This window comes from Cervus canadensis, chromosome 22 (assembly GCF_019320065.1).
Source record: "Cervus canadensis isolate Bull #8, Minnesota chromosome 22, ASM1932006v1, whole genome shotgun sequence".
NCBI lineage: Eukaryota > Metazoa > Chordata > Mammalia > Artiodactyla > Cervidae > Cervus > Cervus canadensis.
Window position 1 is genome coordinate 4,205,005 of NC_057407.1, and position 24,512 is coordinate 4,229,516.

The 24,512-nt window shown below is 44.6% G+C and overlaps 1 protein-coding gene across 9 annotated transcripts in view; it reads right to left on the minus strand.

Annotated features, from left to right (window-relative positions):
- Positions 1 to 3,465: 3,465 nt before the first annotated feature.
- TMEM40 (transmembrane protein 40) overlaps positions 3,466 to 24,512 on the minus strand; it is a 48,499-nt gene continuing 27,452 nt past the window's right edge. For 5 of the 9 annotated variants that reach the window (XM_043443539.1, XM_043443540.1, XM_043443538.1 and 2 more), the window contains 11 exons: positions 22,613 to 22,684; positions 21,591 to 21,731; positions 18,492 to 18,581; positions 9,387 to 9,440; positions 6,764 to 6,799; positions 6,351 to 6,395; positions 5,945 to 5,992; positions 5,213 to 5,284; positions 5,055 to 5,129; positions 4,482 to 4,544; positions 3,466 to 3,600 (listed from right to left, as the gene is read on the minus strand). In XM_043443539.1, the coding sequence (XP_043299474.1) occupies positions 3,581 to 3,600; positions 4,482 to 4,544; positions 5,055 to 5,129; positions 5,213 to 5,284; positions 5,945 to 5,992; positions 6,351 to 6,395; positions 6,764 to 6,799; positions 9,387 to 9,440; positions 18,492 to 18,581; positions 21,591 to 21,731; positions 22,613 to 22,676 (708 nt within the window). In that variant the 5' untranslated portion in view covers positions 22,677 to 22,684 and the 3' untranslated portion in view covers positions 3,466 to 3,580. The remainder of the gene's footprint in view (positions 3,601 to 4,481; positions 4,545 to 5,054; positions 5,130 to 5,212; positions 5,285 to 5,944; positions 5,993 to 6,350; positions 6,396 to 6,763; positions 6,800 to 9,386; positions 9,441 to 18,491; positions 18,582 to 21,590; positions 21,732 to 22,612; positions 22,685 to 24,512) is intronic. The other 4 variants (XM_043443541.1, XM_043443544.1, XM_043443543.1 and 1 more) reach the window with 3 other exon arrangements.

The following is a 24,512-nucleotide window of genomic DNA, read 5'->3' on the forward strand; positions in this document are numbered from 1 at the left end:
TGGACAGTTGCTGCTCACTTTGGTCAGCTCCCTTGGCCCCTCTCTCCCATGCTCCCCGTTTTTCTTTCATTTTTATTTTTTTAAGTATTTATTTGGCTGTGCGGAGTCTTAGTTGCATCATGTAGGATCTTTTAGTTGCAGCGCGTGAACTCTTAGTTGCGGCTTGTGGGAACCTGGGCCCCCTGCCCTGGGAGCGTGGACTCTAAGCCACTGGACCACTAGGGACGTCCCCATGTGCCCCGTTTCTCTCCTCCGGGCTGACTCTGCTTGCCCCTGAGGGCTCTGATGTGCCCCCCGCTTCCGCCCAAATCAAGTACCTTTACTCTGTGTCAGAAACATGGTGATCTCACGTACCCGTCGCTGCACACCGTGACGTGGCTGCTACTGTGAGCCCCACTGTACAGACGGGGAAACTGGGGTCGGGACAAGGAAGGCTCAACCACCCTGCCCGCCAGTCAGCAGGTTCATGCTTCTGCCGTGAAACCGTGCGTCCTGCTTGTCTATTTGATAAATATCTTATTGGCGCACTCCAGGCTCCCTTTTGAGGAAAGTGAGTTATACACAAGAGGTTGAAATCTAAACCTCAGAAGCCAACGTTCCGTGTCTTAGTTTTCCCATCTGTACAATGGGGATCATGGGCAGGCGCTACCTCTCAGAATAGTGACGAGGATGAAATGACGTCAGGATGGTAAGGATGAAATGAAACGTAACAAGTACTGAGCAAAGGCTAGCTGCTGATACTATCACCTAAATATAGAGAGATTATTCTGTAAAGTATGAAATGCCCAGTGGCTGGAAATGATGCTTATGGAGAGTATGTAGTAACGGAAAAATGCTTATTATGTATGAGAGAATAAAAGGCCTGAAATCAAAACAAATGAACTCATGCACTAAAAAGGCTCACAGGAAACACACCAAAATACCATCTGTGGTTCATTTTAGTTCTGGGATTCGGGGAGATATTTTTTTCAAACAAAATATATTTTTTTTTAAAAGTAATATATCACTAAAAAGAAGCAAGGGTGCTAAGACACTTCAGTCGTGTCTGACTCTGCGACACCACGCACTGTAACCCTCCAGGTTCCCCTGTCCACGGGACTCTCTAGGCAAGAATATAGGTCTCCTGCATTGGCAGGTAGGTTCTTTACCACTAGCGCCATCTGCGAAGCCCACCCCCCCAAAAAAGAAGCATAATCCTCTTCAAACTGATCTGCAGGTGCAAAGTGATCCCAGCAGAGTTCCCACCGGCTTCTTGGCAGAAATTGACAAATTGATCCTAAAGCTTGTGTGGAAATGCAAGAGACCCAGAACAGCCCGAACAAACTTGGAAAGAAGGAACATGGCCGGAGAGCTGGGCCCCAGGTGACGCTGTCAGGGCTGAGCTGAGAGCTGAGTGTTGAGAGAACACAGCCGTGACTATCAGGAACGTTCCCTACTTGTGGGTCACTATTCTCCTGAAATAAGGCCTTAAGTTTCACTGAGAGAGGCCTCTTAGAACAGAGCAGGAAAATTCTTGCAGGACAAGGTGCTCTGGGAGGCAGCAAGGCTTTCTTCCCTTGAGGTGTAGGAGTTGAATTGGAAAATCCCAGAAATGAGAAAATGTACAAGTCCTGAAGAATTCTCTAGTCTCACAATTTCCAAAAGATTTTCACCAGACCACAGTCATTGGAGGGCAAAGGATATCCAGTAAGATGTTCATAAAGCTTCACTTTTTTTTTCATTTTAAGGCTCATTTTGTTTCTGATGATAAGTCCCTGCTTTTTTGATTTGGGACTACTATCCTTTCTGTTATAAAACAATGCTGAGAGTTGATTTTTTTGTTTTGTTTTGTTATTTTTTAAAAATAATTTTATCTATTTATTGACTGTGCTGGGTCTTTGTTGCTGCTCAGGCTTTTCCCTAGTCGCTGTGAGCAGGGGCTACTCTCCAGTTGCGGGGGTGGGCTTCTAACTGAGGGGGCTTCTCTTGCGGAGCACAGCCTCTAGGGCGCAGGCTTGATGGTTGTGGCACATGGGCTGAGCTGCTCCAAGGCAAACGGGATCTTCCGGGATCAGGGCTCGAACTGGATCTCCTACGCTGATGGGCAGGCAGACTCTTTACCACTGAGCCTCCAGGGCAGCCCCGTTTTGTTTTGTTTTTTTTTAATTTAATGGGCAAAGTAAGGAGTTGGTAGCCCTCCTTTTCTCACTTGATAAAAATATTCTGTAACTCTGAGAAATCCCAAAGCTGAGAAATACCGGGAAAAACTGCAGCTGCCTCAGGGATGCTCTGCCTGCCGTGGGGACTGGCCTGCCGAGCTCTGTAGGGCAGCCTGGCAGCAGGAGAACACAGGCCTGGGGCCCACTCACACTCTGCCCCTGACTTGCTGCGGGAACCTGACAAGTTATTCCATGTCCGTGAGTCTGTTTCTCCACCTGCAGAAAGAGGGGGATGCACATATCTCAAGGCTGTCGTGAAAATTCAACCAACACAGTGGACCGGGACCTGCGGAAGCACTTGAGAAAGTGTCCTTCAGGGTCTATGAGCTCAGAGAAGGTCCGCATTTTTCTCTTCTGCAAGTTGAAGCGTCCTCGGTTCTCTGATTGTTCTTTATATCCACACTGTGGTTTCTTCTTCTGTGTCTTCTCTAGTTTGTCACCGTCACCCTTGACATGTGAGTCTAGAACACATCCTATCGGTGTGGCCTGCCTGTGCCCGAGAGAACATACTCACCTCCTCCAATCTAGACTCTACACCTTGATTAATGAAACCGAGTTTACCATGGATTTTTTGGTGCTCTTATCTCACTTCTTTGGTATTTACTGAGCTAAGAATACCTAACAGCTCTAGATCTTTTTTCACAAGAACATTTGCAAAACCCTGTCTCCTATTCCAAACCTGTGCAATTGAAGTCTTGGACCTAAAATGACAGGCTTTTTGCATTTATTCCCTTTTAGAGTTTGTTCAGTGGGAAAAGGTAACCCTCTGACTCAATGGGGTCAGAGAAGACCCCAAATGTATTCTCACACTGGAGAAACCCAAAGGAATACTTAGCTGACTCTTTGTAGTCTAGGGAAGAGAGAGTCTATTTGAATCTTGATTGAGTCCAAGGGTAGCAGGGCTGGCCCTGGATGAGCCAAGGGAAGACGCCTGATGCTGTGGCTTTAGTCCCCCAACATCTCACCTGTATTAGGGTCACCCCAGGGGCCCAACATGGTGCTCCCTGGCCTCAGAGCAGTGGGCCAGGATGGCCTGGGTACTTGAGAGAAATCACAAGCCCAGACAGATGACAGCTTGCAGGGCGCAGGGGCTCCTACTGTCTCCAGACAGGAGTCATGTCCCAGGATCCCCCTGCTGATCCAGGCCCCCGTGAAGGGCACAGGCCCGCACCCTCCCCGCTCCTGCCATCATCCTGGCATCTGGGTTTCATGCTGACGCTGCCCGAGGGACACCTCAGCCCACTGGTGCCAACGTCCACACCACATGGAAGGCAAAGTGCTGTCTTTATTGCTCTAGCGTGGCCCGCCCGCGTGTCTCCCAGGATGCCACTCTGTCCTCGTGGGTGGAGAGGATGCGGTGGTGGTCACACCGGGGCCTGGCCTCAGTCAGTCTTCCTGACGCCTGGAAGGAAAAGCCCGCAGGATGGCATGGGATTCCGAAGGCAGCCAGGCCTCCTCCCCACTGTTACCCCAGAGGCGCAAATGCCCCTAACAGCTGACATGAGGCAGTCATGACCCACAGCCATTACAGCTAGTGTCCCCTTTAGCATCAGAGAGATTAAAGGAGATGGAAGTCTCCGACCTAGAGACACACAGCTCCTGGCCAGTCAGTTTCCGATGTAATGGTAGGCACAGAACTGCTGGTCAAGAAAAAGGATCTCCTCTAGCCCTGTCCAACCATTCTAGCTGTGTGATTCTGTCCTAGTCACTCTACCTCTCTAAGCCTCAGTTTCCTCAACGGTCAAGTGTAGGAGAACTAAAACCCACTCCCAACCCGAGTTGCTGTTAAGCAAATAAAATCACAGAGAAGATACCATTTGGAGAGGCTCAAAGTTCTCTGAGCAAATGAGGAATACCCAGGGCCCCTGTACTTTTCCACAGTGGTTCACACCGAAGGACTTTTGCATCTATTCCTCACTTGATGTTCACAACACCTTTGTGCTGTAGGTATGATGACACCCATTTTTCCAGCTGAGGAAACTGAGGCTAAAAGAGGCTCCCCAGAAATAGGAGATTGGAGGAGGTAGGACTTGAACATGGACATGAACTTGAGCAAACTCTGGGAGATGGTGAGGGGCAGGGAAGCCTGGCGTGCTGCAGTCCATGGGGTGGTGAAGAGTTGGACACGCCTGAGCGGCTGAAGGACAGCAGCAACAGCCACAGGCCTTGAACCCAGGCCCTCACCTCCAGGCTCTGCCTCTTTCCTACATGCTAAGGCTCATTTGCAACAGAAGACCCCAGCGGGGAGAGACAAAGTGAGCAGAGGGAGAAAGTGAATGTTACCTATCAGCCGAAACTTCTGGAAGAAGGGGATGAAGCCGTGCAGCACGCTGTGTATTCGGTACACTGCCAGAAACAGAGAGAAAGGTGATGGTGCCCTGTGCCCCCTTCAGGGACCCCAGGGGCAGACCTCCCGCTGCCCACTCTTGGACAAAGGCCTCACCCATGCAAACAAAGCTCTGATGGAATTTCAGGCAGCAGGCTAAGCTTAGATAATAGGCCTGAGTTATTATTATTGAAAACAACCCTGACCAGCAGTAACAATGCCAGGAAATGAGGCGAATTCAGCACCCCACTCCATTAACTGCCTTGTTTTCAGTATCTGGCTAATTCTGTTTGTTTGCCACTTTCAACTGTTTCTGTTGTATTTTCATGGAGCTGCCCATTTTTTTCCATGGGGTGGTGCCAACGACCTCTCATTGACCTTGAGAGCGGTAGGTCAGGAAGCAAACACGATCATAAAGAAATCTTTACAAAATATTTAGGTCATGGCTTTTCCGGCCCTTGGCGAGCCTCTGTGAGGGGCCGGCCCAGCCACTGCCCCCACACCAGACTCTGCCTGTGATGGGGCCTTACCCAGGCCGAAGTAGATGCCAACAGTCTCCAGGGAGGCAAACGTGAGCAGGCCGACCCCAAGGGACATGAACCAGTCTGCAGGGGTAGCAAGGGAGAGAATGATCAGCCTGCAGATCCAGACCCCCGCCCCCGATTCCCACGCCGCACCCCCCACTCACCTGTGTAATAGTGATAACACACCAGCACGGCCCCAATGGCAAAGCAGAGGAGGATGAAATGGAAAAACTCATCTGTCAAGGCAGAGGCGGGGTTACTGTTTCCCTCTTTCTCTTCTTAATTAACTGAAAGTATTCTTATCTCTGCTCAAAGGGAGCTTTATTCGCTGTTCCAGGGTCTTCCCTGGCAGCCCAGTGGTTAAGACTCCGAGCTTCCTCTGCAGGGAGCTTGGGTTTGATCCCTGGTTGGGGAAATAAGAGCCCTTGTGCTGCCAGCGTGGCCGAAAATAAAACCATGGTCTCCCTTCCTACCCTCACCCTTCTCCTTGAGACCCCCATGATTGCAGGCCTATAGCTGAGAAGGTCCCGCCAGGTCTCATAACTCCTTCCCTAGAGTCCAGCCCACCCAGTCACTGCTCCCCATCATGGCTGTAAGGCCTGGAGGGCAGTTCTCATCCTGGTGACTCTGTGTCCAACAGAAAGAGCACACTGCCGGGGCCCAAGCCCAAGTCATGCCCCTCACTAGCTGACCCTGAGCCTCAGTCTCCATATCTGCAAAATGGGCATCACTGGACTACCCTCTCAAGGTGATTCCAAGCTGAGGAGTTTGTGAACTGCAAGGCCGGTGACAGAGGTGGGCTGTGATTATTTTTGTTCCAGGCCACCAGCTGACTTCCTCCCCAGAGAAATTGGAATCAGACAGCGGCAGCAGCCCTAGAACCTCAATTTCCTTACCGTCCTTCTTTATATTCAGTCTTCTTAGCTGAGAGGCCTCCACTTCTCCTTGGGAACAAGAGAGAGATGAGTGTTTAATGGAACAACTCGGGGGATCCTCTCTGAAGAGGCCTCACTGAGAAGGGCTCTCCCGGGTTCTAGTTCCTGGGTCAGAGGGCGCTCACTTCAGGGTGGTCAGGGCAAAGCTGGAAGGTGGGGCGACTGTCCTTGGACCCCCACTGACGCCCTCCTCCTCCACAGGCCTGAGTCTGTTCTGCTCCACGCCCCCGAGCCCGGAGGCCCCTTTTCTGGGTCACATGACAGCCTGGGTGGTAATGGCATCGCTGCTGGAATCGACTCCCACTCCCACCTCCCAGGCTGTCTGTAGTCCGTCCCAGGCCTTGGAATCCAGGCCACCTCCCGCTACCTGCGTATTTACCACTCGTGGGAGTAGAGCCTCTCCTTCGGAGTCCTGGAAATTAGAAACTCAACATTAGTGCCCAGGCCAGCTTAGGTCCTTAACAGATGTCACAGGTGACCTCTGAAAATGCCCCTGTCAGATTCTCCAGTCCCCAGGGGATCTTTCTACCTATAGACTGTTATCAGTAATCCCTTTGCTCTTGCCTGGACCCCCTTTCTCACCTCCCCTGGCCCCCCTCATACCACAGCCAGCCCTGCCAGTCTGCTGAGCCCAGGTCGGAGCCCCTGCCCAGAGTGGACATGGGGTCCCATCTTTCGCAGTCATGCATCTGACAGCAGCTGGCTGTCTCGGGGGAAAGATGATGTCCAGACCTCATCAACACCAGCACCGATGACCCCCCGCCCCTAAGAGACACTCACCTGATTCTCCTGAAGGCACCATGTCCCTGGGGGCACCTGCACAGAACAGAAATCAGTGATTGTATACTTGTGTGCTCTGGGGGGTAAGAAGTTACGCCCCGGGGAAGGTGGAACTCTCTCACCCAGAGGCTTTCCAGTGATGTGCAGGGCGCGCTGGAGCAAACTGGCGGGCTCCTTTTCCATCTAAAGGGACCGGGGCCACGCAGCAGCCCTGAGAGCTGCCGCAGGAACACCTGCCCCGCATTACAGGTCTTCTAACCTCCCACGAGAGGCTAGAAATTCAGGCTTTCACACAAACTTCTGGACTGTCAAAAAGTTGGCAACTCACATTCCATCCAGCCAAAAATGTCATGGTTTGTGAGAATGACGTCATTTTACGGAAGGAAAACTATAGCCAATTATAACTGTGGGTTGCCAGTGAATTTAAGATGGACCCCGATTTCACAGATGTCCAGATGTGAAAAACTATTAGTCGCAGAATTGAATTGATGAAATATATTAAGAATAACAGGGGTTGCCAGGTGGCTCAGTGGTAAAGAATCCGCCTGACAATGCAGGAGATGCAGGAGACGTGGGTTCCATCCCTGGGTCAGGAAGATCCCCTGGAGGAGGGCATGGCAACCCACTCCAGTATTCCTGCCTGGAAAATCCCATGGAGAGAGGAGCCTGGTGAGCTACAGTCCATGGGGCCACAAAGAGTCGGACACAACTGAGTATGGACGCACCATTAAGAATAATAATAAAGACACGCTGGGATCTGGATAAAACACATCTCCACACACAGGCCACCAGTTTGCAATTTGGGCCTGTTCATTGCTCTCCTGACACAGGTGAGGACACTTAGGCCTGCGCCTCCAGCCTCATCAGGCCCAGAGTTTACAAGCCAAGCTGGGTTGTATGCTGGGGGCCCTGGACCCCAACTACAGTGTCAAACTCTTTGTCGGGGCTGCCCAGGATGAGTCGAGCCCTGTTCCTGGGCTGACCTGCAGCCTTCTCTTTAATCTGGCCTGGGCGGCCCTCCACCTCTGGTTCTTGGGGCCTCTCCTATCCCCAGTGACTTCTCTCCTCGCCTCTCATCTTCCTCCCCTCAGGCAGGAGCCCCCACTCTGTACACTTCCCTCCTCCAGGTCAGCCTCAGGACACAAACACCTGGAAGGAGCACTCAGCTCATGGCAACAAACATCCAGGATGCTGACTGTCTTCAGGGCTGATGTGCAAACAGGAACCACTGTCTGCAAGTGATCAGAGAGAGGCCGGCACCGAGGGGACAGAGGGCAACCAAGGACAGCATGAAATGCGACCCCCATAGTGTAATTACCAAGTACTGCCAATGTCACGGGGGCAATTCATTACTCGGAGGAATTAACTCTCAAATACATGATGATATTTATGTTTTCGACAGTGAATATGACTTACTTTTTGAAGAGAAAAAAACATTTAAAATATGTGTGTGTGTGTGTGTGTGTGTATGCTGCTAAGTCACTTCAGTTGTGTCCGACCCTGTGCGACCCCATAGACGGCAGCCCACCAGGCTCCCCCAGCCCTGGGATTCTCAAGGCAAGAACTCTGGAGTGGGTTGCCATTTTCTTCTCCAATGCATGAAAGTGAAAAGTGAAAGTGAAGCCACTCAGTCCTGTTCGACTCATAGCAACCCGATGGACTGCAGCCTACCAGGCTCCTCCATCATGGGATTTTCCAGGCAAGAGTACTGGAGTAGGGTGCCATTGCCTTCTCCGGTGTAAAATGAGAAAAAACAGTTTCTCATTTTACATCCAGTGAAAACTTTCTTGCATGACCTGAGCAGTTAGAGACATTTTTTTCCTAAATCGGATAATGCCTGTTTTTGTTAAAAAGAAAAAATCAGAAAACTCAAAGAAGATGGTATGACAGTTAAGTACAATGCCGCCACCCAGTGGCAACCACTGGTAATAGCTTGATGCAGAACACTAAGACGTCTCATTTACATTTCTTTGAATGTCTATGTTTCCTGTTGTATTCCTTGGGTTATTATCAGGAGTTAGGAGACCACGCAGATTATGGAACTGCTGGATTAAACAAAGTTAAAACAGACTTCCTTATCTGGCAGGGTGCATTTGTGAGGCTTTCTGGTAAACTAGTTCATTCCTACAAATTCCTCCAACTCATCACAGTGCTACCAAGCAAAGTGGCATGATATTTACATCTGCTTGCTGTAAAAGTGACAATCCTTAGAGACAATTTTAGTCTATAATGTAAGTGTTGTAGGGATCAGGTCCTTAATTTTCCCATGCATGCTTAAACAACCCAGTATTCCAAGACAGAGGGTACTGATCAAGCTCCATCTTGCTGGTTGGAAAGCTGAGATCCAAAAAGGTTAGGTAACTGGTGACAGTCACCCTGAAAGTCGGGGCTATAGATCAGAATATACTCTGGCACAGTCTGACTATGGTAGAAAACGCCTGTGCCCACCTCCAGCTGCCCACGTTGTAACCACTCACCTTGCCACATCTCATATACCCACCCACAACTTTCAGCTCATGAAATACCCTCATCACCATGTTTCCTCCCAACAAAGCCCTAAGCCTTCGTGTCGTTTCCTTTATTCTGTTCCGCCCAAAGCCACTGTTTCACCCCAAACAATTACCTTCATAGAGTTGAAGCTCATCTTTCAAAATGTCAGGTTCCCCATGCTCAGCACCTGGGTGGAGACAAAAACCTGTTAGCTCCCCCCAGTAACAGCACCCCAGAGTGGCTTCCCTCTTCTGGTGCTGGAAGCTTTAAAAAGTAACAGAGTCCTTGTGTTGAGGGTGAGGTGAGAGGTTTTTGAGAAGTAAGACGACCTTACAAGAGATTTCCTGATACTCTGTCTGACACCCCTCACACATCCTGAGGTGACCATGTTCAATTGACTAAGAAAGAACTGGGAGCCCGAGAGGACCTGGGCCTTGTGCAAAGTCAGTAATGCTAGCCGCCATTTATTGAGCACTTACGAGATACCAACACTGAACTAGGTAATTTTTGGTGATATTTCATTAGACCCTCTTGGAAATTCTGTGAAGGAGGTATTAGTACCTCTCCCTCCCCAATTTACAGATAAGGAAACTGAGGCTCACAAAAGCTGTCATTCTCTGAAGGTCACACGGCCAGGAAGTGGCAATTCTAAGGTTCAGATCCAGGTCTGTCACTGAGGTCTGCTTTCCTGGTCATTTTTGTATCCAGAAATAGGACCCAGAGCTCAGGTGCAGAGTCATGGGAACATTTGTTAAACACCTTGTGTGTGTCAGGATCTGTAGTAGGCATTAATCTAGTCTCTTCCCCCCAAGTTCTTTTCTTCCCATGATCAATTTAGGCTAACATTTATTAAAGTTTTTTTTTAAACACAAAATTATATTTTTCCTATTATAAAAATAAAAGAATCTTATAATAAAACATCTATGGTAAAAGTCAGTTCAAAAAAAAGAAAAGAAAAATCATTCACAATATAACCATCCAGAGATAACCATTATTAACGTTTTGATATTTTGCTTTCCAGTCTTGTTTATAATCACATATGGGTCCTTTTTACAAAATATATGACAAAATGTGGTCAACTGGAGAAGGGAATGGCAAACCACTTCAGTATTCTTGTCTTGAGAACCCCATGAACAGTATGAAAAAGCAAAAAGATATGACACTGAAAGATAAAATCCCCAGGTCAGGAGGTGCTGAATATGCTACTGGAGAAGAGTGGAGAAATAACTCCAGAAAGAAGAGATGGAACCAAAGCAAAAACAATGCCCAGTTGTAGATGTGACTGGTGATGGAAGTAAAGTCCAATGCTATAAAGAACAATATTGCAATATTGTCCTAACCTGGAATGTTAGGCCCATAAATCAAGGTAAATTGGAAGTGGTCAAACAGGAGATGGCAAGAGTGAACGTCGACACCTTAGGAATCAGTGAACTAAAATGGACTCAAATGGATGAATTTAACTCAGATGACCATCATATCTATTACTGTGGGCAAGAATCCCTTAGAATAAATGGAGTAGCCCTTATAGTCAACAAAAAAGTCCGAAACGCATTACTTCAGTGCAATCTCAAAAATGACAGAATGATCTCTGTTCGTTTCCAAGGCAAACCATTGAATATCACAGTAATCCAAGTCTAGGCCCCAACCACTAATGCTGAAGAAGCTGAACCAGTTCTAGGAAGACTTACAAGACCTTCTAGAATAACACCAAGAAAGATGTCCTTTTCATCATAGGGGACTGGAATGCAAAAGTAGGAAGTCAAGAGATACCTGGAGTAACAGGCAAGTTTGGCCTTGGAGTACAAAATGAAGCAGGGCAAAGGCTGATGGAGTTTTGCCAAGAGAACGCACTGGTCATGGCAAACACCCTCTTCTAACAACACACAACACAAGAGATGACTATACACATGGACATCACCAGATGGTCAACACCGAAATCAGATTGATTATATTCTTTGTAGCCGAAGATGGAGAAGCTCTATACAGTCAGCAAAAACCGCAAAAACCCGGAGCTGACTGCGGCTCAGATCATGAACTCCTTATTGCCAAATTCAGACTTAAATAGAAGAAAGTAGGGAAAACCAGTAGGCCATTCAGGTATTACCTAAATCAAATCTCCTACAGTTATACAGTAGAAGTGACAAACAGATTCAGGGGATTAGAGCTGATAGACAGAGTGCCTGAAGAACTATGGACGGAGGTTTGTGACATTGTACAGAAGGCAGTGATCAAGACCATCCCCAAGAAAAGAAATGCTAAAAGGCAAAATGGTTGTCTGAGGAGGCTTTACAAATAGCTGAGAAAAGAAGAGAAGCTAAAGGCAAAGGAGAAAAGGAAAGACATACGCATCTGAATGCAGAGTTCCAAAGAATAGCAAGGAGAGATAAGAAAGCCTTTCTCAGTGATCAATGCAAAGAAATAGAGCAAAACAATAGAATGAAAAAGACTAGAGATCTCTTCAAGAAAATTAGATACCAAGGGAACATTTCCTGCAAAGATGGGCACAATAAAGGACAGAAGTGGTATGGACCTAACAGAAGCAGAAGATATTAAGAAGAGGTGGCAAGACTACATAGAAGAACTATATAAAAAAGATCTTAATGAAGAGTAGAATAACGGAGGCAGAAGATAGGATAAGTGAGCTAGAAGATAAAATGGTGGAAATAAATGAAGCAGAGAGGAAAAAAGAAAAAAGGATCAAAAGAAATGAGGACAACCTCAGGGACCTCTGGGACAATGTGAAACGCCCCAACATTCGAATCATAGGAGTTCCAGAAGAAGAAGACAAAAAGAAAGGCCATGAGAAAATACTTGAGGAGATAATAGCTGAAAACTTCCCTAAAATGGGGAAGGAAATAGCCACCCAAAGTCCAAGAAACCCAGAGAGTCCCAAACAGGATAAACCCAAGGCGAAACACCCCAAGACACATATTAATCAAATTAACAAAGATCAAACACAAAGAACAAATATTAAAAGCAGCAAGGGAGAAACAACAAATAACACACAAAGGGATTCCCATAAGGATAACAGCTGATCTATCAATAGAAACCCTCCAGGCCAGAAGGGAATGGCAGGACGTACTGAAAGTAATGAAAGAGAATAACCTACAACCTAGATTACTGTATCCAGCAAGGATCTCATTCAGATGAAGGAGAATTCAAAAGCTTTACAGATAAGCAAAAGCTGAGAGAATTCAGCACCACCAAACCAGCTCTTCAACAAATGCTAAAGGATCTTCTCTAGACAGGAAATGCAGAAAGGTTGTATAAACGTGAACCCAAAACAACAAAGTAAATGGCAACGGGACCACACCTATCAATAATTACCTTAAATGTAAATGGGTTGAATGCCCCAACCAAAAGACAAAGATTGGCTGAATGGATACAAAAACAAGACCCCTATATATGCTGTCTACAAGAGACCCACCTCAAAACAAGAGACACATACAGACTAAAAGTGAAGGGCTGGAAAAAAATATTTCATGCAAACGGAGACCAAAAGAAAGCAGGAGTCGCAATACTCATATCAGATAAAATAGACTTTCAAATAAAGGATGTGAAAAGAGACAAAGAAGGACACTACATAATGATCAAAGGATCAATCCAAGAAGAAGATATAACAATTATAAATATATATGCACCCAACATAGGAGCACCGCAATATGTACGGCAAACACTAACGAGTATGAAAGAGGAAATTAATAGTAACACAATAATAGTGGGAGACTTTAATACCCCACTCACAACTATGGATAGATCAACTAAACAGAAAATTAACAAGGAAACACAAACCTTAAATGACACAATGGACCAGCTAGACCTAATTGATATCTATAGGACATTTCACCCCAAAACAATCAACTTCACCTTTTTCTCAAGTGCACACGGAACATTCTCCAGAATAGATCACATCCTGGGCCATAAATCTGGTCTTGGAAAATTCAAAAAAATTGAAATCATTCCAGTCATCTTTTCTGACCACAGTGCAGTAAGATTAGATCTCAATTACAGGAAAAAAAATTGTTAAAAATTCAAACATATGGAGGCTAAATAACACGCTTCTGAATAACCAACAAATCATAGAAGAAATCAAAAAAGAAATCAAAATATGTATAGAAATGAATGAAAATGAAAACACAACAACCCAAAACCTATGGGACACTGTAAAAGCAGTGCTAAGGGGAAGGTTCATAGCATTACAGGCTTACATCAAGAAACAAGAAAAAAAAATAAATAACCTAACTCTACACCTAAAGCAATTAGAGAAGGAAGAAATGAAGAACCCCAGGGTTAGCAGAAGGAAAGAAACTTAAAAATCAGGGCAGAAATAAATGCAAAAGAAACTAAAGAGACCATAGCAAAAATCAACAAAGCTAAAAGCTGGTTTTTTGAAAAAATAAACAAAATTGACAAACCATTAGCAAGACTCATTAAGAAACAAAGAGAGAAGAACCAAATTAACAAAATTAGAAATGAAAATGGAGAGATCACAACAGACAACACTGAAATACAAAGGATCATAAGAGACTACTACCAGCAGCTCTATGCCAATAAAATGGACAACTTGGATGAAATGGACAAATTCTTAGAAAAGTATAACTTTCCAAAACTGAACCAGGAAGAAATAGAAGATCTTAACAGACCCATCACAAGCAAGGAAATCGAAACTGTAATCAAAAATCTTCCAGCAAACAAAAGCCCAGGACCAGATGGCTTCACAGCTGAATTCTACCAAAAATTTAGAGAAGAGCTAACACCTATCTTACTCAAACTCTTCCAGAAAATTGCAGATGAAGGTAAGCTTCCAAACTCATTCTATGAGGCCACCATCACCCTAATTCCAAAACCAGACAAAGATGCCACAAAAAAAGAAAACTACAGGCCAATATCACTGATGAACATAGATGCAAAATCCTTAACAAAATTCTAGCAAACAGAATCCAACAACATATTAAAAAAATCATACACCATGACCAAGTGGGCTTTATCCCAGGAATGCAAGGATTCTTCAATATCCGCAAATCAATCAATGTAATACACCACATTAACAAATTGAAAGATAAAAACCATATGATTATCTCAATAGATGCAGAGAAAGCCTTTGACAAAATTCAACACTCATTTATGATTAAAACTCTCCAAAAAGCAGGAATAGAAGGAACATACCTCAACATAATAAAAGCTATATATGACAAACCCACAGCAAGCATCACCCTCAATGGTGAAAAATTGAAGGCATTTCCCCTGAAATCAGGAACAAGACAAGGGTGCCCACTCTCACCACTACTATTCAACATAGTGTTGGAAGTTCTGGCCACAGCAATCAGAGCAGAAAAAGAAGTAAAAGGAATCCAGATAGGAAAAGAAGAAGTAAAACTCTCACTGTTTGCAGATGACATGATCCTCTATATAGAAAACCCTAAAGACTTTACCAGAAAATTACTAGAGCTAATCAATGAATATAGTAAAGTTGCAGGATATAAAATTAACACACAGAAATCCCTTGCATTCCTATATACTAACAATGAAAAAACAGAAAGAGAAATTAAGGAAACAATACCATTCACCATTGCAACAAAAAGAATAAAATACTTAGGAGTATATCTACCTAAAGAAACAAAGGACCTATACATAGAAAACTATAAAACACTGATGAAAGAAATCAAAGAGGACACAAACAGATGGAGAAACATACCGTGTTCATGGATTGGAAGAATCAATATTGTCAAAATGGCTATTCTACCCAAAGCAGTCTATAGATTCAATGCAATCCCTATCAAGCTACCAACGGTATTTTTCACAGAACTAGACCAAATAATTTCACAATTTGTATGGAAATACAAAAAACCTCGAATAGCCAAAGTAATCTTGAGAAAGAAGAATGGAACTGGAGGAATCAACCTGCCTGACTTCAGACTCTACTACAAAGCCACAGTCATCAAGACAGTATGGTACTGGCACAAAGACAGAAATATAGATCAATGGAACAGAATAGAAAGCCCAGAGATAAATCCACGAACCTATGGACACCTTATCTTTGACAAAGGAGGCAAGGATATACAATGGAAAAAAGACAACCTCTTTAACAAGTGGTGCTGGGAAAACTGGTCAACCACTTGTAAAAGAATGAAACTAGAACACTTTCTAACACCATACACAAAAATAAACTCAAAATGGATTAAAGATCTAAATGTAAGACCAGAAACTATAAAACTCCTAGAGGAGAACATAGGCAAAACACTCTCCCACATAAATCACAGCAGGATCCTCTATGACCCACCTCCCAGAATATTGGAAATAAAAGCAAAAATAAACAAATGGGACCTAATGAAACTTAAAAGCTTTTGCACTACAAAGGAAACTATAAGCAAGGTGAAAAGACAGCCCTCAGATTGGGAGAAAATAATAGCAAATGAAGCAACAGACAAAGGATTAATCTCAAAAATATACAAGCAACTCCTGCAGCTCAATTCCAGAAAAATAAATGACCCAATCAAAAAATGGGCCAAAGAACTAAACAGACATTTCTCCAAAGAAGACATACAGATGGCTAACAAACACATGAAAAGATGCTCAACATCACTCATTATCAGAGAAATGCAAATCAAAACCACAATGAGGTACCATTACACGCCAGTCAGGATGGCTGCTATCCAAAAGTCTACAAGCAATAAATGCTGGAGAGGGTGTGGAGAAAAGGGAACCCTCTTACACTGTTGGTGGGAATGCAAACTAGTACAGCCGCTATGGAAAACAGTGTGGAGATTTCTTAAAAAACTGGAAATAGAACTGCCATATGACCCAGCAATCCCACTTCTGGGCATACACACTGAGGAAACCAGATCTGAAAGAGACACGTGCACCCCAATGTTCATCACAGCACTGTTTATAATAGCCAGGACATGGAAGCAACCTAGATGCCCATCAGCAGATGAATGGATAAGGAAGCTGTGGTACATATACACCATGGAATATTACTCAGCCATTAAAAAGAATTCATTTGAACCAGTCCTAATGAGATGGATGAAGCTGGAGCCCATTATACAGAGTGAAGTAAGCCAGAAAGATAAAGAACATTACAGCATACTAACACATATATATGGAATTTAGAAAGGTGATAACGATAACCCTATATGCAAAACAGAAAAAGAGACACAGAAATACAGAACAGACTTTTGAACTTTGTGGGAGAATGTGAGGGTGGGATATTTCAAAAGAACAGCATGTATACTATCTATGGTGAAACAGATCACCAGCCCAGGTGGGATGCATGAGACAAGTGCTCGGGCCTGGTGCACTGGGAAGACCCAGAGGAATCGGGTGGAGAGGGAGGTGGGAGGGGGGATCGGGATTGGGAATACATGTAAATCCATGGCTGATTCATATCAATGTATGACAAAACCCACTGGAAAAAATAAATAAATAAATAAATAAATTAAAAAAAAAAAAAAAAAGATCTTAATGACCCAGATAACCACGATAGTGTGATCACTCACCTACGGCCAGACATCCTGGAGTCTGAAGTCAAGTGGGCCTATGAAGCATCACTACAAACAAAGCTAGTGGAGGTAATTGAATTCCAGCTGAGCTATTTCAAGTCCTAAAAGTTGATGCTGTTAAAGTGCTGCACTCCATATGCCAGCAAGTTTGGAAAACTCAGCCATGGCCACAGGATTGGAAAAGTTCAGTTTTCATTCCAATCCCAAAGAAAGGCAATGCCAAAGAATGTTCAAACTACCGCACAATTGTACTCATCTCACACGCTAGCAAAGTAATGCTCAAAATTCTCCAAGCAAGGCTTCAACAGTACATGAACTAAGAACTTCCAGATGTTCAAGCTGGATTTAGAAAAAGCAGAGGAACCAGAGATCAAATTGCCAACATCCACTGGATCATCGAAAAAGCAAGAGCGTTCCAGAAAAACATCTATTTCTGCTTTATTGACTACGCCAAGGCCTTTGACTGTGTGGATCACAACAAACTATGGAAAATTCTTAGAGATGGGAATACCTGCCTCCTGAGAAATCTGTACGAAGGTCAAGAAACAACAGATAGAACTGCACATGGAACAAGACTGGTTCCAAATTGGGAAAGGAGTACGTCAAGGCTGTATATTGTTACCCTGCTTATTTAACTTATACGCAGAGAACATCATGCAAAATGCAGGGTTGGATGAAGCACAAGCTGGAATCAAGACTGCTGGGAGAAATATCAACAACCTCAGATATGCAGATGACACCACCCTTATGGTAGAAAGTGAAGAGGAACTAAAAAGCCTCTTGATGAAAGTGAAAGAGGAGAGTGAAAAAGCTGACTTAAAACTCAACTTTCAAAACACTAAGATCATGGCATCTGGTCCCATCACTTCATGGCAAATAGATGGGGAAACAATGGAAACAGTGACAGACTTTATTTTGGGGGGGCTCCAAAATAACTGTTGTAGATTGTGACTGTAGATGGTGACTGTAGCCATGAAATTAAAAGACATTTACTCTTTGGAAGAAAAGCTATGACCAACCTAGACAGCATATTAAAAAGCAGAGACATGACTTTGCCAACAAAGGTCCATCTAGTCAAAGCCATGGTTTTTCCAGTAGTCATGTATAGATGTGAGAGCTGGACCATAAAGAAGGCTGAGTGCCAAATAATTCATGCTTTTGAACTGTGGTGTTGGAGAAGACTCTTGAGAGTCCCTTGGACTGCAAAGAGATTCAACCATTCCATCCTAAATGAGATCAGTCCTGAATATTCACTGGAGGGACTGATGCCAAAGCTGAAACTCCAACTTTGGCCACCTGATGCAAAGAGCTGACTCATTTGAAAAGACCCTGGGGCTGGGAAAGATTGGAAGGGGACGACAGAGGATGAGATGGTTGGATGGCATCACTGACTCAATGGACATGAGTTTGAGTAAACTCCGGGAGTTGGTGATGGACAGGGAGGCCTGGTGTGCTGCAGTCCATGGGGTCGCAAAGAGCGACTGAGCAACTGAACTGAACTGATATGAGATCAAACCAACCCTATGATTTGAATTTCTCTTTTTCGCTTTAGAGATGGATGAAGACCAGAGCTCTGACCACGACAGGGTGGAGCATAACTGATCTGTGCTGCTGCTGTTGGACATTAGGCTGTTTCTGTGACTGCCCTACTATAAACAATGCTGTAAGGAACATCTTCACACAGACACACTCAGTTCCACTGAGCGGACAAAGGAGAAATGGTGAGGCCTGCTGCCTACCGGGTGAGCCGCCCCTGCGGGGGAGTCCAGCCCCCTGGCTGTGCCGACGTTCTCTGGTTACGCGGGGGTGCTGGTCCTCATCACTGTTCTCTGCAGGGAATAAACACACGCTGTAGGAGAACCTCAGCCTGGACTGAGCTGGAAATACTTCCTTCTGGTGTTGGTTCTTGGAATTTAGTTTATGTGAACAGAGTGGTCTGGGGGAAAGAAGTCTGCTTTGAGGGCTGGGGGATAGGAACTGTCACAAACTTTCTGTGTGACCTTGAACAAATCACTTACTATTTCTATTATGACTTTCATGATGATAAGGCAAGGCCCACAAGGCACTTACGAGGTGCATTTGCTCGTGCTTGGTCTCCCACCTGGAACGCCCTTCCACTTGCTCCCTTATCCTGAAGTTAAGCTGGGGTAACACCTCCTGTAGAGGGGCTTTTCTAGTTGTCCCAGCACACCGTCTTGCCCACCTTCCCTAGCAGGTGGGATCTTAGTTCCTCAACCAGGAATCAAGCCTGTGCTCCCTGCATCCCTGCATTGGAAGCGCTGAGTCCTAAGCACTGGACTACCAAGGAAGTCCCTCCTCTGGGGTTTCTATAGTGTCAGCTGTCCGAGCCTGACACAGTGGGCATGAGGGTCCATGGTGCTATTCATCCCTCCAACCACCTTGCGTTCTTGAAGGACAAGGCAGGGCATCACTGTCCTAAGGTTGCCCAGCCTGGTGCAGGAACTTGATCAAGCCTTGAAGAATGACTGAGTCATCTGCACTCTTGGATCAGTCAGCATTCCAAGGATTCAGGCCTAGGAGTTTCTGGCTTCGGGTCCAGGGGACTCCCTTTCCCTTGGGATGATTAACAGAGCCCCAGCAGTCCTAATGTCCCGCACTGTGCTTGGCGCAGGGCTTCCCTCGTAGCTCAGTTGGTAAAGAGTCTGCCTGCAATGCAGGAGACCTGGGTTTGATTCCTGGGTCAGGAAGATTACCTGGAGAAGGAAATGGCAACCCACTCCAGTGTTCTTGCCTGGACAGTCCCATGGACAGAGGAGCAGGTTACAGTCTATGGGGTCGCAAGAGTCGGACATGACTGAGCAACTAAACACACACAGTGTTTGGGAAACTTCCGGTCTATCACAGATAAAATTTTAAATTTCAGGAAAGGAAGCTAACTGTGCTTACAAATCAGTGCATATGTGATCTCAACTAGGAACGGGAAGTACATCAAGATAACAATGGGGGACCTTCCTGGTGGTCCAGTGACTGACTCTGTACTGCCGGTCCAGGGAGCCTGGGTTTGATCCCTGGTCAAGGAACTAGATCCCACATGCCACCATAACTAAGACTTGGTGCAGCTACATATTTTTAATAATAATATAACAATAATAGTATTTATCTCAGGAGATAAGATTTTGAGAGGCTTCTATTTTCTTCTTTTCTGTATTTTATAAACATTAATCAATGTCCCCCAAAGGCTTTTTCATCACTTTTTGCAAAATATCAAAGAATACAGAAAATAAGAAAACAAAAATTACTCCAAATTCTGTCCAACAGGGATGACCTCCGTTAATATGCAAACAAAAATTATTTTAGCTTTCTCCATGATATATTCATAATATATAATCTTTAAAAGTTGTTCAAGGATTGTTTTTTCTTTTCCATTATGATTTATTACAGGATATTGAATATAGTTCCCTATCCATAATTTTTAATAAAAGGTATTAGAGAATTGTACGCTGTCTAGAATGAGGATAATTTTTCTATGTGTTAATTCAATTGTTTAAAAAATTAACTTGAGCAGAAAAAAATCACAGTTAGTTGCTGATCCCCCCAGTAACCATCACAGAGCCTGGCACATGGTTGATGTTCAATAAATATTTATTGATGGGCATTCCCTGGCAGTCCAGTGGTTAGGACTCCATGCTTTCACTGCAGAGGGCCTGGGTTTGATCCCTAGACAGGAACTTAAGATCCCATGAGCCGTGTAGTGTGGACAAAAAATATATATACATATACAATTTAATATATGTTGAATAAATGTAAGGAGATACACTAATATGTATTTAGTGATTATCTAACAGAACAAAGGATGTTTTTCTTTCTTCTGGCTACTTCTTTATATATTTCACATTTTCTATAATGTGCCCATGTGTAATCTTTTACAATAAAAAAGTTTTAATTAAAAAATAATAGGCTGCATTAAGAACAAATAGATACGTAGGGAGAGTGGTGTTGGATGCCAGACTCTGAGTTAGGGTCCTTTGTGTGGAGGGGGCTTGGGGGCAGCTGGGAGACACTCAGGCTCCGGGCCCTGAAGACGAATGGTCTGTCTCAGTCTGAAGAATGCTCAGGGTCTGAGATAGAGTGACAGGCCACCAGGGCAGGCTCAGAGACCAGGGTCCTGAATGTCAGTCTGTCTTGATGGTTCCAGGACTCTGTGTTTGTTTTCCTGATGCTTTCTCTTAGTGCCCGGAGAAGGAAATGGCAACCCACTCCAGTATTCTTGCCTGGAGAATCCCATGGACAGAGGAGCCGGGTGGGCTACAGTCTATGGAATTGCAAAAGAGTCGGACATGACTGAGCAATTAAACGATAACAACAGTAAATCCTATGAGATAATAAATTTTGTTATGGTCTCCATCTGATGGATGAGGACCCCAGGGCACACAGGTTTAAGCAATTTACCCAAGGATACAAAGCTGTTAGTGGTAAAGAAAGCGTGTGAACCCAGGCAGGCTGCTGGAATACACACATGCATTGCCTCTTGTTCCAAAGTGCTCCTAGGAAACTAAGATGTTCCTTGACATGAGATGCAGTCACTTGAGGGGCTATGTGGGAAACACAAAAGAATAGTTGCTAAGATATTATGGAATAACACGGCAAAATGCTTAGGATAAGATAGTGAAGACATTGTAAACTGAGGACAAAATTGTCTATGTGGGAGTTATAACTGTATAAGTTATGTGTATGGAGAGGCAGGCTCAGGAAGGGAATGTGGAAAACTGGAACTGCAATACCGAGGTGGGAGAGGACAGGAGATTGTTTTTTCCATGTAAATGCTTGTCTTCAATGATATTTTAGTATATATGTATTTAATTAAGTCATTGCTTTACCTGAGGAAGAAGACGAGGAGGACGAGGAGGACGAGGAGGAGGAGGAGGAGGATGAAGAGGAGGAAGACTTGTCTCTCTCATCTTGTCCTTGAGAAACGAGTCTGGCCTCCTGGTCTTGCTTGTGGAAATTCGTCTCTCCATCTGGGAGGCACACGTAGTTAAGGAGGAGTATTTCCTGCCCTTCCCACCCCAGGGACCACCCAGGCCTTCCCAGGGGTCTACATGGACTTGGGGATCCAGGAGTGGCTGGATTCTCTGGGGTACTCTTCCCAAACCCCTAGGGCCCATGGGAGGTGCAGGAGATCAGGGCTCTTGGAGGCTCCAGAGGCTCTAAGAAGGCCAGAAACAGACATTTCTCTGAATATGGAGCCCACAGAGGGGCTTCTAAGCCCGTCATCCTTTCCAAGAGACCACTACACCATGTAGGTGGTGGTGGTTTAGTTGCTCAGTTGTGTCCGACTTTTTTTCCACTGCATGGACTGTAGCCCACCAGGCTCCTCTGTCCATGGGATTTTTCAGGCAACAATGCTGGAGTGATTTGCCATTTCCTTCCCTAGGGGATCTTCCTGACCCAGGGATCAAACCCTCATCTCCTGTATTGCAGGTGGATTCTTTACCACTGAGTCACCAGGGAAGCCCACACTGCAGAACAGTTGCCAATTTAAAGTTCTCTGTAAATTACAGAGCAAGTGGGATCCAATCAAGCCCTAAACCTTCCCATTCTGGGGCCATGTGGTACCCCTCCCCTCTTCTGGGGACTCTCCCTAATGCCAGTCCAAGCTCCCAGAGCCTCTGAGATTTGGGGGAGCAACTGGGGTTCCCACTGCTAGAGAGTGCTGGGGGACAGACTGGACCAAGCACACGCATGTGCAAGTGCATAAAATCACTACTTCTCCAGAGGTTTCAACTGTAACTTGGGCCATTCATTGAGCCACATGAGCTGAGCAGGGTCTTCTGTTCCAGCCACTGCTGGACTCTCCTTCCCATGCAGCTTTGCCCAGAGGGTTAGAGAGCAAACATACAGTCTAGATCTTCTGATTCTCCATGAACTCGACTGTGGTCTTGAAGGGATCCTGAAGTCTCCATGGCTTTCCCTGGAGGAAGTAGTTAATATTACCTTAGTTAATATCCTTAATATATAAAGAGCTTGGCAAATAAATAAGAAAAATACGAACACCCAATATTCAAAGGTACAAGAAGAACAATTCACAAAGACAGAAACACAAAAATAGGGACACCTGAGTAATGATAAACTTTTGATACTATTAAGAACTTATTTTTTAAATAGGCTTTAGTTTTTAGAGCAGCTCACAGCAAAACTGTTTTTCTCTACTTCTTTGTGTTGTTCACTTAAGAAGGCTTTCTTATGCTTCCTTGCTATTATCTGGAACTCTGCATTCAGTTGGGTGTACCTTTCAAATTGTTGTGCTGGAGAACACTCCTGAGAGTCCCTTGGACTGCAAGAAGATCAAACCAGTCAATTCTAAAGGAAATCAACCCTGAATATTCATTGGAAGGATTGATGTTGAAGCTGAAGCTTCAATACTTTGGCCACCTAATGTGAAGAGCCAATTCATTGGAAAAGACCTGATGCTGGGAAAGACTGATGGCAGGAGGAGATGGGGTGATAAAGAGTGAGATGGTTGGATGGCCTCATGAACTCAAAAGACGTGAGCTTGAGCAAACTCCGGGAGATGGTAAAGGATAGGGAAGCCTGGCACACTGCAGTCCACTGGGTCTCAAGGAATTGGATACAACTTGGTGACTAAACAGCAACAAACAACAATACAGAAAAATTAAATGGAGGGTACAAAGATTGCCCATATACCCTCTGTTTCTAAACATGTACAGCCTCTCCCTGTTATCTACATCCTCCATTAGAGAACTTATGTTTTTATGTTTTTTAGGTGTGATATTTAAGTTGAGGTTATATTTATTTAAAATATCCTTCAGGACTTCTCTGGCGGTCCAGTGGATAAGAACCCACCTGCCAATGCAGGGGACACAGGCTGATCCCTGATCCGGGAAGATTCCACAGGCTGTGGGACAACTAAGCCCATGTGCCACAACTACTGGAGCCTGAAAACCTACAGCCCATGCTTCACAACAAGAGAAGCCACCGTAATCGGAAACCCACACACCGCAAAAAAGAGGAGCACCCACACAGCATCTAAAGACCCAGCACAGCCAAAAATAATTAAAATATCCTTCAATTTAGAGATAAACATTGAAATATTTATGATGAAATTGTATGATGTCTGGGCCATGCTTCAAAATAACCTGATTATCTGAATAAGGGAGTTGGAGGGCATGGTGGGGGGGAATCCAAATACAACAACAGGACAAGTTAATAACTGTTGGAGCTATATCAAAATATAATTCCCTAGAGGTCCACATATATAAATATATATAGTTATCTCTGAGACCTTATATACACATACAGTTGTCTCTGAGTGGGTAATTTTAGTTTCTCATTTTCACTTTGAATTTTCTAAATTTTTAACAGTACTGCTTTTGTTACAATAAAATAACAACTTTTTTTTATAACTTAAAATGTTATATGCTACCTTACATCAGTATAGTACTAAGCAGTTTTACAAAGGGTTTATATGTTCATAATTCCACCTGAGCCAGATCACAAACCAATCTGGAGAGAATTGGGATTACTTCACATTTGAATTATAGTTTCTAGATAATAAAACTTTGCAAAAGATTGTCGCATTTAACCTTTACTAGAACCCTGCAAGGTAAATCTTATCATCCTCTCTTTACAGAGGAGGAAACTGAGACTCAAAGAGATGAAGTAACTTGAGACTCCAGAACCCACATTTTGTTTAATGCAACCCCAAACATTGGTCTGGAGCCCAAAACTGCTCAAAGGCCATCATGCAGTCAGGCCCTGCTGGAATACCTGTTGGGATT